General features: G+C 43.8%; 1 protein-coding gene across 13 annotated transcripts in view; it reads left to right on the forward strand.

Moving 5' to 3' along the window:
* Sipa1l1 (signal-induced proliferation-associated 1 like 1) overlaps nt 1-14,422 on the forward strand; it is a 279,045-nt gene that overhangs the window by 186,377 nt on the left and 78,246 nt on the right. For all 13 annotated transcript variants that reach the window (XM_039111779.2, NM_001389245.1, XM_063261545.1 and 10 more), the window contains 2 exons: nt 750-938; nt 13,056-13,230. In XM_039111779.2, the coding sequence (XP_038967707.1) occupies nt 750-938; nt 13,056-13,230 (364 nt within the window). The remainder of the gene's footprint in view (nt 1-749; nt 939-13,055; nt 13,231-14,422) is intronic.

A 14,422-nucleotide genomic window follows, 5' to 3' on the forward strand; every position in this document is an offset into this window, starting at 1 on the left:
ACTGTCACCTTACAGTTTCCATGTTTAATGGAATGTCCCCTGTGTTTCATTTCTTAGATCATCAAATAGTAGTTAAATTCATGAACAGTTTTGCCACATGGACCTTTCGAAAATCAAGACCCCTTTAGCTTCATGCCTGGCTTTATGTTTCTCTAGCAGATCATCACTATTACTAGAGAGCGCCATTGCTTGAGTTAATATTTGACAGTAGCCAGAGTGTTTTAAGAAAGGAGAAGTCATTGCCAGCTGTTGACTGCAGTCATTGCTCGTAGAATATCTCAGCGGCTTATGTTCTTCAGCCACGTTAGGAAACAGCATCCTCCTCGTGCTACCTTCATCACTATAAAGAGTATCCAGCCTCATGCTCAGTGTTCACTGTCTCCCTGGGATGCCTCTCTAGTCCTCAGTGTGCTTCCTGGTGCTGTATAGTGAAACAGAGACCTTGAGCTCACGGATCACTGAAGGCAGGCTGTCTTCGTCACTTAAGTATCTAGCTCAGTACTGTAACAAATAGGTCGTGAGTTCTTTTGAACTTCGTAGGAGTTCTTGGACATGCGTTGGCCTCATTTTTCATGTATGGAACATCCTACATTACTTCTCCCTCACGTACCACCTCACTGATTTGACCAACCACTAGCCATTGTTTAGCTTGGGACAGAGCTACTGTCTAGGCTCCAGAGTATAATGCATACTCAATATCTAATGCTGTCTGTCGAGAGGCCTCACTATAGCCCTTCTCTCTCTTGTAGCTCATGACACTGAGAGGGTCTGTCCTGGAGGATGCCATTCCCTCCACAGCCAAGCACTCGACAGCCAGAGGATTGCCGCTGAAAGAGGTGCTGGAACATGTGATCCCAGAGCTCAACGTGCAGTGCCTGCGTTTGGCCTTCAACACGCCCAAAGTCACGGAGCAGCTTATGAAACTGGACGAGCAAGGGGTAGGTGTGCAGTCCTTGCTGCCTGGGTTTCCTTCTGACGTCCGGAACAGACGATGGTGTTTCTTCTTAGTGGGAGGACTGCCGTTATTGTAAGGCCAGTCTGTGATTGTTCATCTGACCTTTCTGAGTCGACTTCTCTGTGACAGTGCTGATAGAGGGCTTGAGCCGTGCTCTGCTCTTTCTGTGGCCACTGGCCCACACAATGGATTTCTGAGTATGTAGGGGAAAGACATGGCAGTATTAACAGTAATAGTAAGTAAAACGATGGAATTACATTACTAATAATTAGAATGAGAATGGCAGGCACTGCTGAATTGTCCACCAGATGCTATCCAAGGAGTTTAACATAGTTATCCTATTTTACCTTCCAACCTTAAGAGAATGGTGCTGTTATTGTCTCCATTTAGAGATAAAGAATCTGAGGCATAGAGAAATTATATAATACATTCAGTTTCTCACCTTATAAGTTAGAGAACCGGGATTTGAACATAGTCATCTGACTCTAAGCATGTGCTGTTAGCTGTTACCATTCCTAAAAGCTTAGATTTAAGAAAACCTACTTTTTAATACTGCTAAAGATGCATTTTTGCCTAGGACTTTAAGTATGAAAAATTAAAACTAGGGTGTGAGTCAGTAGCTTTGTCAAAATTCTCAAGGTTGCTGCCTCCATTTCTGTTCCCAAACACATTGTCCTTTGATCAAGGTGCTCGAGTAGATAACTTCTGCAGATGCCCCAGAAAGGACAGGGCTGCTGGGACTGGAGACCACCGTCATCCCAGTAGCACAAGCAGCATCCTGCATGGGGTAATTGAACACACGGCTTACAGACATTCCGTCTATGTAACCTTACCTATAACTTCTTTTAGTGTTTCAGCCATTTGCCCCCTAGCAGTGGGGAAAAGTAGGTTGAATGGTGCATGTCAAATTTGACCAGGTATGATGTCATTTTTTTCTATATTGCATTAATTAAAAAATCTGATTTTATTAAATTAAAATGAACACCTCCTCCAAAAAATAAATTTCATAATACCGTAAGTCTTTCCTTCCATTCACTGAACATATAAGATGAACTAGAAGTTGGTGGGGTTTCCTAAATCCTCCTCCTTCTATCACGCTTACAACTGTGTACACATCATAGCTAATGTCCCTTCAGTGTAAATACACAAAGAATCTTGGGAGTGTCCGTTTGTCTTTATCATGTGTAGCTTTGACATACACTGAATGCTTTAGAAGGTGGCTGCTTCGTGAGCCGCAGTGCTCTGAGGACTGTCTTCCAGCACGCACTCTGAACACTAATAAAGGAGGAAGAAGTAGAGTGGCCGTTCCAGCTTTATTAGTTCAGTCATTTCAATTACTGTGCTTACTCAGGCATTGACAGAACAGTCTTATACTTAACATTCGCAGTCTCTACAGAACAGATTACTTCATATAAAGGAGGTGTTTTATTGCCATTTCCCTTGTTTTAAACATATTAAATTTAAAAATTCATGCTCCAGTTGTGTGTTTTTATGGGACGTCTGGCATATTTTGTGTCCTCTTAGTGATTGCAGTGTGCAGGCCGCAGATGGTTGTGATTTGTGATGAGCATTTCATGGTCCCTCCAGCACAGGAGCATAACAGGAACACCATGACGAGTTTAACTCAGTTACATTTGTTTAATTCACAGAATTGGCCATTATTCTCTAATTATCACTTCCTTATTTTTGGTTACTAAAATATTTTTCCTTTATAAATTATTAATTATAATATATGATAATTGTTTTATTTGGCTAAATATTACAATATGGCCGTCAGTAGGTCCAACTGTGGTTTTATTTTGAAAAACATGTCTTAAATACATTATCTCATTAAATAGACTTTCACTGTTAGGCGGTGGATCTAGCAGTTAAAGCATGGCATTCTGTGTGAGCTGCCCCATACCTGCTTGACTGCTCTGCCTTTGCTTTGCCTTGTCTGTCTGCACACAGCCTTCAGCTGGAGCCATGGTGCTGCAGAGCTTCACAGGCAAGGCGGGGATGCCTTGGGGCCACTTTGAGAAATAGATTCTTTTGGAAATAGGCACTTTAAAAAGAAAGTCACTGGGCCGTGGTAGCACACATATTTAATTCCATCATGCTGGAGGCAGAGGCAGATGGATCTCTGGAGTTGGAAGCCAGCATGATCTATAGAAGAGAGTTCCAGGACAGTCAGGGCTACACAGAGAAGCCTTGTCTTGGACGTCCCTCCACCCCACCCCACACACCACCAATAAAAGAAAAGAAAAGGAAATGTAAGCAAGTGAAGTGCACAGCACATAAATTATTGCAACATTTCTAGTTTCCATCATTCGTTCTCTCTCTCTCTCTCTCTCTCTCTCTCTCTCTCTCTCTCTCTCTCTCAATTCAAGCTTTCTGTGTATACTTGCATTAGATTCTCAATGTGATACTAGGAAACTGGACTTACTAAAGAAACTTTTCAGTCTTACTGTATTATCTTTTCTACCCTTATTAAACTCCTAGAAAGAGAAAACACACACACACAAAAAGTTTACTATATTGTGGCTTTTTTGCCTTTTGTGCTTGATTCTGTCATGAGTATAGAAAGCACAAATGAAGTAAGCAGAGTTTTTTGTAACGTTATACAACAACATGCCGCCCACACCTCCAGTCACTTGCCGGTCATTTGACAGAGAGTTGGGGCATGCATGCCGGAGTTGAAAGACTCTTGAGGAAACTCATTTTGAGACATGAGTGAACACTCTGTGGCTTGTCCAGGCTTGCCCATTCTCCTACTCTTTTGTTTCCTTAGCTCTTTTTCCCTTGGCTATTTTAGTCCTATTGTTACGTTGGCCATTGACCGGAGTTTCCATACTGGCTGTAGTTTACTAGGAGTTTACCTGCCTTCTTTGTCAGGTCTCTGCTGCCCCTGTCCAGGGCATCTGTAGGATAGAGGCTGACTAGACAGCATGCATTGTACTTTTACTGCATTCCTATCTCACCTGACATTATCTGAGTTAATCCTCTCAGTGTCCCTGAGCAGTTCACTCTAAGAATTAGCCAGTTTTCTGTTCAGCAGCTGAGATCCCAGACATTTCCGGCATTTTCTGCCCTCTCACCTCTTGCTAGGACTGAACACTGGCTACAAATGTGTATAAATACTACCTTTTAAAGAATTGCAATGTATCCTTTGCTTTTTCTTGTCTCAAATACTTTTTTCCCTAAAGGAAATTGTGAAGTGCTAGGACTTTGACTATTTATTCTGTGAGTGTTGACATTGTGTGGCCAAGTCAGGCTCTTTTCAATTATGTCAGTCTTGTCCTCAGCGGTCATTCCAAGCCACCTACCTTTTGCATTGGTAATGGCAAATTGTGGCATGCCCTGTTTTCAGGAGCTGACAACTGTGTAATACTCAGTACAACACTGGGCACTTAAAAAAAAGTCAAGGAATCTTAGCTGCTATTAATGGTAATAAAACGATCACTTGTTAGTCACTTAAATGCACTGTCTTATTTCATCCTTCCAAGGTCCTGTGGGAGCACTCCTATTAAAAATAAAGTATTGTGCTCTGCATGCAAACACAAGTGCTGTAACTCCACACATACTCCTCACAGACTGATAAAGACTGGAAAATCAGTAGGCTAGTAAAACCCAGCCCATAGTCATGAAAGAGACAAAGCCATACAGAATACAGTAACAGATGTCAGGCTTAACAAGGAACTGAAGATACCTGCAAACAGAGAGACCAAGGGGCATGAGTTAGGATTGGCTGACAAGATCAGAATGAGGTGCCCCTTGAAGGGGAGGAGGCTTGCTTCAGGCCCAAGAACACGGTCACAGGTTCCAGACCAATCAGTAGGAACAAAGCCTAGCGAAAGGCTCCATGTGTTCATGGAGCAGCAAGCAGGCTCATTGAGCAATTGGAAACTTGGACTAAGCCAGGTACTGTGTGAATAATTTACATGAATTATCCAGGTACACAGACTTCACAGCCCACATGCCAAACCCTGTGCTGTATGCCCCATTCTACTCCTAGAATGATGGCTCCAAATCTTAGAGGCACCCAGTATGAAGTAATGTGTTAAACCCGAATAAATCAGAGTAGGGCTGGCTTGTGCATGTCGGAGGCTCACTTGCTAGTTTGTAGTAGAGAGAATCAATAGTTCTGCTTCATTAGGAAATGTCAAGTCTCATATGGCTGGTAGTGATTTGACTAAATGAATATCCATTTTAAAAGGTGTTCATTTAAGAATCTGAAAATGAGGACATGTTGTTTTTTAAAGCAGTTACTGTTCAGGTTGATGTTAAAGAGGACGAGTGACCACCGTGTTGTACAGCTGTAGCACCTGGTAAGGGTGGCTGTCAGGCAAAGGCAGTGCCTGCTCTATAATAATAGAATAGCACTGACCCTGTGATCGGGCATGCACGGAGCGCTGCTGACTTCTGTTCACTGCCACGGTGCGTTATTTTATTGTGAGGCTAAATGAATTTGACGGGCCACTGTCATCTTTATGCAGGTAGCTTATTTTGAAAAAATGACCCATAGGGGAAACATTGTTTCTAAAACCAATTTTCTGTGAATGACACTTTGGCAGAACAGTAACACTCCTAGAATTTAAATCTCATAGATTATGTGAGTAACCAGTGCATGTTTGACATCCAGATGGTACCAGGTAACTCCTGGACCTGGGCGAGCATTCTCAGAATTGCACCCATCAGTCATCAGGACTGTGCTGTCCATGCTTGCCTGACTGAGGCAATGACAGGATATCACTGATGGCATTAGTGTCAGGGAACAGAGGCTGTGGTAGGAAAGCAGTTTGCACTGATGAAGCACAGAAAAACTGAGCCACAGACAGTAAGGCTCCTTCATCATCTGAAGAGTGGCTGGCACACAGACCATTTTAAATTATGGCTTATCTTTGAAATCCAGCCTTAAAGTAAAAATTTAGGCCTTTTCCCCCATGTAATTGGTATGATGTCTTCAGAGAGCCTGAAACCTAGGTAATGTGGCCATGTTGGCTTGAGGATCTCCGTTCTTCCACTTTCTCCCACCCTTTGTTCTACCCATCCCGGAAGCTCGCCAAGGATGCCTGAAGCACAGCATTACTGGTTTACATCACGTTTTCTCAGAGCCTTCCTGTTTACTGGGTGTGTTTTATAGGCCTGCCTTCCCATGCTGTGTGCAGAGGCCTAGTCATGTGACCCTGTTCTATGGCTCTACCACCGAGGTAATGCCTTCAGCTTTGTCTTTGACGAGCAGTGGAGTTGATTTCAGTCTTTTACACATTAAGCCTTAAGGAAGACTTTTTCCTATGTAACTGAAAATCATCTCAATGTCAGCTTAGATGCATTTATTATTAGCTCAATACTTTCAGATGAATCTTTTCATTTTTGGAGTTTTTTTTTTTCACAATACAAATAATACTTTAGAATAATATTAAATTATGTGTTTAGAATATTTTATTTACATTATGGCAAATATAAGAATATATTAGCATAGAATCTGTGCAAGCATACATAATTTTGAAATTTGTTACAAAAAAACCCCTTAACTTTCCTACCCAGCCCAATAACCATGTTTTTCTCTCCTTCCCTTCCTTCTTTTGCAGTCAGTTTGTATTTGTAATTCCCAATGAGGATAAAATTTAAGTGCTACATTTTTAAAAATTACAGCACTGATGTTTTCCCAGTCTATGCCAGGAAGACAATAAAGATTTTCATCTTTAGGAGGAAGTCGGAGAGTTCTGTTTATGAAGACCAAACCAAAGTGAACACAGTCCAGGAGTCCCCATTCCCAGCAGGCAAACTGCTCCTTGTAGACTAGCTGCCTCCTCTTAGCCCCCAAGAATAGCCAGGGAGCCCAGCAGGAGAGCATTTTTAGAAAACAGGTTGAGAGTCCTGCTTCTGAAAAGGTAGAAGAAGGCCTCCCACTCTTTCTGTTCACAGCAGCCAAGATCTTGGACTTATATATAAAATGAAGACAGAAAAGGTTGGAAGGTGGCTGGAGGTGGGAGGTAGGCGGCAGGGTAGTCAGGAGGGTGGGAGGTGGGCAGGAGGGTGGGAGGTGGGCAGGAGGGTGGGAGGTGGGCAGGAGGTGGAATCTAGCCAGGAGGTAGGCAGGAGACGGCAAGATATATGAGGGAGGGAGGTGAACAGGAGGTAGGCAGGAGGCAGACTTGGCTGTAGATGAGGTTCTGGCTTTTCTTTTTGGCTCCCAGTTGGTTTTGGAAGAGGCCAAACACAGTTGAGTTCTGATAAGCATGGACAAAACTTTTAAAATATTTTATAAATAAACAGTGGAACTTCCCCGCACTGGGGAGGCTCTGCTGGAGTTGAACTGAACTTGCATCTCTGGATCCTGGTCCCCACGTGGTGGCATCAGATACCAGGTATTTAGGAGGTTTCTGTAAGGCTCACCTGCACTGCTGTGAAGTCACATGGAGGATAAGAATGATGGTCTCCTGCCCCTCCCCCCCCTCCCCACAAGCCACAGCAGCATTTTTGCAGGGCCTTGTAGGCTGCTAGGACTTCCCTGTCCGACAGCGGTTAGCCTTCTCCTCCGATGGCAGGAGAGACCAGGAGAGGAGCAGTCCTCAGTCTTCTGTGTGCGAAGCAACTGGCTCACCCTGTTCTCCCAGCAAACACTGCATGCCCTGAGCCATGGCAATCTGGTGCCACTGAGGTGACGTGGACAGTGGTCCTCCTGCCCACCTCAGCAAGGTGACAGGAAAGCAGAGAATCTGGGACTCTGGAGAGTGTATGTCCCATGCTTTGAGAACTATGGCACAGTGAAAGAACGCTTAGCATGTTACACCACATAGATGTCTACATTACACATTTAATTCTAAAGGTTTGTAAAAACTGGGTTGTCCTTGTGGGGCTGATCACCCCAGTGTTCTTGTGGCCTTTTCTGGGAAGATGGGTAAAATGCAAGACTTGCTCAGATGTGCCTGAGAGCCATATTACTGAGAGGTAAGGAGCTGGCCCTGAGCTCTGCCTGGGTCCTCCCTCTTCCCAGGAATGCAGGAACTCCTGAGTCTGGTTGGACTGCTTCCACAAGTGCTCAGAAACAAAGCCCTTCCAGATCATAGAGGCATTCCTAGATTTTAGAATATTTCGGTAGACTACTGATTGAGCATCCATACTTGGAAATTTAAGAATGTTCAGGTTATATCTGTTTCTTGCTGTGCGGAAGTGCCTGCTTTGTGAAAGGAGGGAGTTTGTTACTGCTGGGCGTACCAGTGCTTCTGATGGCAGTTGAAATTGCTTCACTTTGCTGATGTACAGCTTTTGTCCTGTTGAACTGACTGGTCAGTTTTATAGATAGAAGTGCCTATGTGTAAGGCCTGGTAGGGCATGCCTTTTAATCACAGCACTCAGAAGGCAGAGGTAGGTTAATTTCTGTGAGTTTGAGGCCAGTCTCATCTATAGAGTGAGTTCCAGGTCAGTACTACATACTAGCCCTGCATAAAAATACAAATAAACCAGAAAATAAACATTTGCTGAGTGATCAGACACTAGGATCAGGCCCAATAGGAGTAGAACTGTATTCCATTACTAAAAAGACAGACAGACTTATTAAAATTTGCACTGCATAGACCCCGCCTGTTTCTACGGTGGTTCTGAGTTGATTGTTACTGCTTTACACTTATATTTAAATACTATATATTCATATTCAAAGACTACACAGATACGTGTGCCTCTCGAAGCAAACAGATCCATTTCACAGAACATGCCTGCAATCCCATGGTGCCGCATGCCATTGACACTGGTGACCCTTCTCTGGCACATTTGTTACAGATACTAGCAGGAAACATGGTCGCTAGCAAAGGATTTGAGGAGTCTTGAGTTCAGAGAATGCCGCCTACGCTTAGTTTTATTGGAGCAGAAATCAAGTTTATAGTCATTTTGTCAGTTTCAGAGACTAGAGCAGGTGGCATCTGGCAGTTTTAAACTGAAGAAAATGTGACAATCTAGCAGATTTCCTAATCCTCTTATAAAACACTGTTCCTTTCAAACCAGCGAAACTAGAAACCAGCTGGTTGTCTTCGGAAGTGACCATGGTGTGCTATCAGTGAGGAGAAGGGCACTTTGTGTCCTCTCCTGGAGCCTGCCTGTCTGGTGCTTTCAGGTTTCCTTACTTATCTTATTCTACAGTAGACTCTTTAACATGATAAATGAATCCTGTTGAATTTTGCAATGAAACCTTAGGCCTGTAAGAGGTTCTTTAAAATAACCTACAAACCGAGAGGGATAAAATGCTTCCCACCAAGCGGGGCGACTTGCATTTGTGGCCTGTGCAGGCTGATCTGGGAGGTGCAGCCAGACAGCACAGAACTCAAAGCTCCCCCCTGTCTGCAGATCATTATCTCTTTGATGGTTCTCCCTGTGGGGTGAGGAGGTGCTGCCACTCAAAGCAGGTTCTGGGAGCCTGCTGTGTTCAGGAGTGCCTTTGTGATGGGCAGAGGGCATGACTCTGAGCTCAGTTCTAAAGCTGAGATGACACTTCTTCTTGTGGGCTTCTCCTGCTAGCAGTAGCGGCCAGCTGAGCCAGGGCTGAAATGTCAGTGACTATACTTTGGTATTTTGCTTGCTTTTTTCCCCTCCCAAGTGTGATTGATATACAAAATAAAACTAAGCAAACCACATGTATGCTTGTTACCATTAAAGTGAAGCAAGGACACTGCCATCTTCCATGATGCTTTTCACCCAGTCCAATACTAGTTTGTTTAGCTATTTGCAAGGTTGAGACTTGGGCTTTACTTTGTCCCCATGTGTGTAGAGACAGGTAAGCAGAGTGGGTCCTGTGCAGTTGAGCCCATGTCTGGGCATGTTGAGCTCTCTTGTCAGGGTAAAAGGATGAAAAGCAAGCAAGCAAGCAAAGGATTTCTTTCCTAAGATGCTTTTCTGTGTGAGCACCGTTCTGAACCATGTGATTTAGAATGTTGATAAAGGCAGAGCATACATAAAGGCTCATAGGCCTCAAATGGCAGGGGCCTGAATGTGTTTTCAGAAGTCAGAATTTTTCAAATTGTAGAAGGATAATAAAATACATGTACAACATGTTAATATTCTCAGTGTGATATGGGATAGCACCCCACAGTCAAGCATGAATATTCATGTGGGGAAATAGGAATATTCAAACTAAGAAGAATAAATTAAAAGTTAAGGTGTCATTGCTGTATCAGTTTTTGCTGCCAAGGGTGTTTGCTTAAATTGATTTCTTTTATTTTCAACTTGAGAGTTGCAAATAAATGGCTTTCGACCTATGTGTTAAGTGACAGACACAGAATAAAGCAAGATTGTCAGGCTTACTGGTGCACCCCTTTAACCCAGCACTTGGTAGGTAGAAGGCTGATCTCTTGACAGATTAAGACCACCTTGTCTGTATAGTATGGTCCGGGCCAGTAGGGGCTACAAAGAGACTCCGTCTTAAAAAAACAAAAACTTAAGACAGGACTTCCTACTTTTTTGCCATTCCCTTGTCTGTCAGATGAATAAGGTCAAGCCGGCTGGCTGTTCTGAGGATCAAGCACTAAGTGTGGGTGATATTATGTGATATTTGTCAGGTAGCAGGTATTCAGTAGACACTGCTTACTAAACCTTCACCTCACCAGGCACAGCGGCTGCCTGCAGTCACAGCTGCTCCAGGGGCAGAGTAGAGGGCTGTGTGAGCTCTGAATGTGGGACTGGCTTCTATGCCATGCAAGGTTGGGTTCCAGTGAAGTCTGAGCAAACAGAGCACCAAATGACGGCCTCAGCCCCCAACCTTCAGCCCCCAGTTTTTTCTTAGATGAAATGTCAGCTCAATGACTGCTGAACCATTGTGGGAGAAGGTTAAAGAGCTAACATTGTCCATACTAGTTCCATACTAGTTCTCAGTTTCTCCTTATTGGGAGTTTAGTATCCTTTTGAAAGTTTATCAGACGACAGGCTTTTCAGTGATGAGTGAGTGTCTTGATCACTGTTGTATCTCACTTACGTCACCAATAGCCTTCCATGGCCTCTCACAGAGCCAAGCCTCCGCTGCTCTTCATGACCCCTTCATGCCTTCAAATCCAGTACCACTTGGGTGACTCTTACAACATTACTAAGTCCAGCTGCAGCACAAGGTACAACCTTAGCTATCTCTGGAACACAGCTTCTTTGTGCTCTCGGAAAACACTTCCCAGAAGATTTCAACTCAGTGATGCTGGTCTCTTTTTAATCACAGCTAATTTCTTAACTCCAGCTGACCAGCACCAATTGTTCCTTCTATTTTTCATTCTAAAGCCAGAGCCACATGGCCAAAACTGCTGTGTTCTGCTGCTTGCTGAGGCTGTAACATGGACTGCTCCCTTATTCTATTACCTCTATTGTTTTCTTTCTCCTTCACTGCTTAAGCTTGGCTGTCCTGGAACTTGTTCTGTAGACTGACTTTGTACTCAAAGATCTGCATGCCTGTCTCCTAAACACTGGGATTAAAGGTGTGGTCCACCAAGCCTAGAATTAAGTTTTTCTTTACCCACACTGGCCTTGAACCCTTGAGATTTGTCTGACTTTATGTCCTGGTATTAAAGATTTGCAGGGGTTGGGGATTTAGCTCAGCGGTAGAGCACTTGCCTAGCAAGCACAAGGCCCTGGGTTCGGTCCCCAGCTCCGGAAAAAAAAGAAGAAAAAAAAAAAAAAAAAAGATTTGCACTCCCATGCCTAGACCCAAACTTATCTGGGTGGGATCTTGCCCCAAGGTCACTACTCCCTTAATTCAAATTAAGATCCTTGAAAGCGGGATTCAGCTCTATTTTACTTCCTGATGTCCCTTTAATACTCAAAATAGATATTTTGTATTTTTCCTTTCTCAACTTGCTATGTTTGTTCAAAATGCTCTTCATCAGACTTAACCAAAGAACAAAGTCTCTATTGGGCTTTTTTTTGAGACTTCCTTTGTCAATGCAATTAACATAAATCTGTTTATCTTAGCCTCAGACAGTCTCTTTAGACAATGGCAAAAAGCAGCCACATTCTTCATCAAAACATCACAAAAACAGTCTCTTGGCCACATATCAAAGTCTCTTGGGCCAGCAGGCCTACACAGTTCAAATGACCCTCAGCACCACTGTCTTCCATATTCCTAGTAGGTTGGCCCATTAAGCCCCACTTACAGCATTCCATGGCTTTCCAGATCCGAAGTCCCAAAATCCACTTTCTTCCAAACAAAAGCATGGTCAGGCCTATCACAGCAATACCCCACTCCTGGTACCAACTTCTGTCTTAGTTAGGATTTTACTGCTGTGAACAGATACCACAACCAAGGCAGTTCTTAAAAGGACAACATTTAATTGGGGGTGCCTTACAGGTTCAGAGGTTTATCATCAAGGCAGGAAGCATGGCAGCATCCAGGCAGGCATGGTGCGGGAGGAGGAGCTGCTAGTCGAAGACTGACCTCTAGGCATCTCCGGTGAGGGTCTTAAACCCGCACCTACAGTGACATACCTACTCCAACAAGGCCACACCTTCTAATAGTTCCACTCCTTGGGCCAAGCATATACAAACCAAAACACCTCCAGAATCCCTCTCAAGGCATTTGCCTTTGAGGACAGTTTAGAAGAGAAGATTCTCTAGCTGTGTGCTGGTGACACTGGTCTCTACCCAACCTCTATGCTAGAGTCACAGTTTAGCACATTGTTCAAATGGTGGTGGTGTATATCTGCTCAAATTCTTTAATACCAGGGTCATTAATGGGTTTCTTAATTCAAAACAATTCATTTTAAAGTACATTTTGATAAATAGATATCTGCTTTTATTTAAAGGCCTTAGATCTGTAAAGGGGAGCTCTCTGAGGCTTGGTTGGCAGTTTTGTTCAGGTTGTTGCACAGGTCTCATACTTTGTAAATCATGAAAAGAAATAGCCTGAAACCCCATCTGTTCTCATGCTGTATGATCTCAATGCAGCAATTCCAATTTACTCTTCTGTCCTTTCTTTTAGTTAAGTGGATTAGAGGTGGTTGTTCTGTTGTAGTTTTTGGATCTGAGGCAGAAGAATTACAAAGATTCTCTGAGAAGGAAGCTAGGCTGGATGTGTGTCCTACAGGACTTGTTAGCACTGGAAGGCAGAGCATACCCACCACTATTTACCTCACTGTATCTCCTCTCTCCACAGCTGAACTATCAGCAGAAAGTAGGCATCATGTACTGCAAAGCAGGCCAGAGCACCGAGGAGGAGATGTACAATAATGAGTCCGCTGGCCCGGCCTTTGAGGAATTTCTTCAGCTACTGGGAGAGCGAGTTCGCCTAAAAGGATTTGAAAAGTATCGTGCGCAGCTCGACACCAAAAGTAAGAAATACTTATACCTTCCTGCAGTGCTTGACTCCCTGCATGCTGATGTGCATTTGCTTTTTATCCACACACAGACTGCCCCTTGCTGCAGAAGACCAGGCTGGGAGGACGTAGCCCTGGCACCATCAAAGACCACAGCCCAAATGGCGTCACTGCCATCAGACCTTGGGTGGGTCAGGGCTCCAACGCAAAGGTGCTCAGTGCAGCAGGTGGAACTGCTGAGATTCCACACACAGCTGAGTGTTAGAAGGAGCTAAAGGCCAGAGACAGTCTGACTCTAAGAGCCATACACTTTATTAGTTTATTATATAATCCTTGTATTCTTCTACATAGCCCCCCTTACATAGCTTTCTTGTTCACTTTTATGTTCTTTTGTATATTATTTGTATGCATGTTTGTGTGTGTGTGTGTGTGTGTGTGTGTGTGTGTGTGTGTGTGTGCTCGTGCACCCGAGTGCCTGTAGAGGTTAAAGACAAGCTTTGTGGAGTCTGTTCTCTTTTTGGGTTGATTTTTTTAATCTCTTCGTTCTTTTTGTTCTTTTTGTTTTTGAGTCAGCATCTCATTCTATGTCTTTGACTCCCATGGAGCTCCCCATGTAGACCAGGCTGACCTGGAACTCATAAAGACCTTTCTGCCTCTTCAGTGTTGGGATTAAAGGTGTGTGCCACTACACCCAGCTTCTTTTTACCTTTATGTGACTTCAAACTCAAGTTGCATGGCTTTGTGGCAAATGACTACCGTCTGGATCATCTTGCTACCCCCAATTGTATTCTTTGTTTCTGTTGCCTCCTGTTCTGTTAAGATGGTGATGCATGATGCATGTGGGTACACATGTGTATGTGCTTGTAGATACCATAGGGCGCCATGGATGTTGTTCCTCAGGAGCCAGCCATTCTTTGTTTTGAGACAGGCTCTTATTGACCTGAAGTTTACCACAGAAACCAGACTGGAGGGCAGTGAGCCCTAGGGATTGGCTGTCTCCACCTGCTCAGTGCCCGGTCACCAAGCTTGCACCACCACACTCAGCTGTATTAATGTGGGTTCTGCGGAGTCAAACTTAGGACTTTACCCGAGTGATCTCTCTAGCCTCTGTTTATCTTAAAATGTGTTTAGATGTTATGACATCATCTCGTGTAGTGTGTCATTGTACTTTGTGTTTACCCACTGCCTGTGTGTTACTCCCTGCCCT

The sequence above is a fragment of the Rattus norvegicus genome, chromosome 6, assembly GCF_036323735.1.
Source record: "Rattus norvegicus strain BN/NHsdMcwi chromosome 6, GRCr8, whole genome shotgun sequence".
Lineage (NCBI taxonomy): Eukaryota > Metazoa > Chordata > Mammalia > Rodentia > Muridae > Rattus > Rattus norvegicus.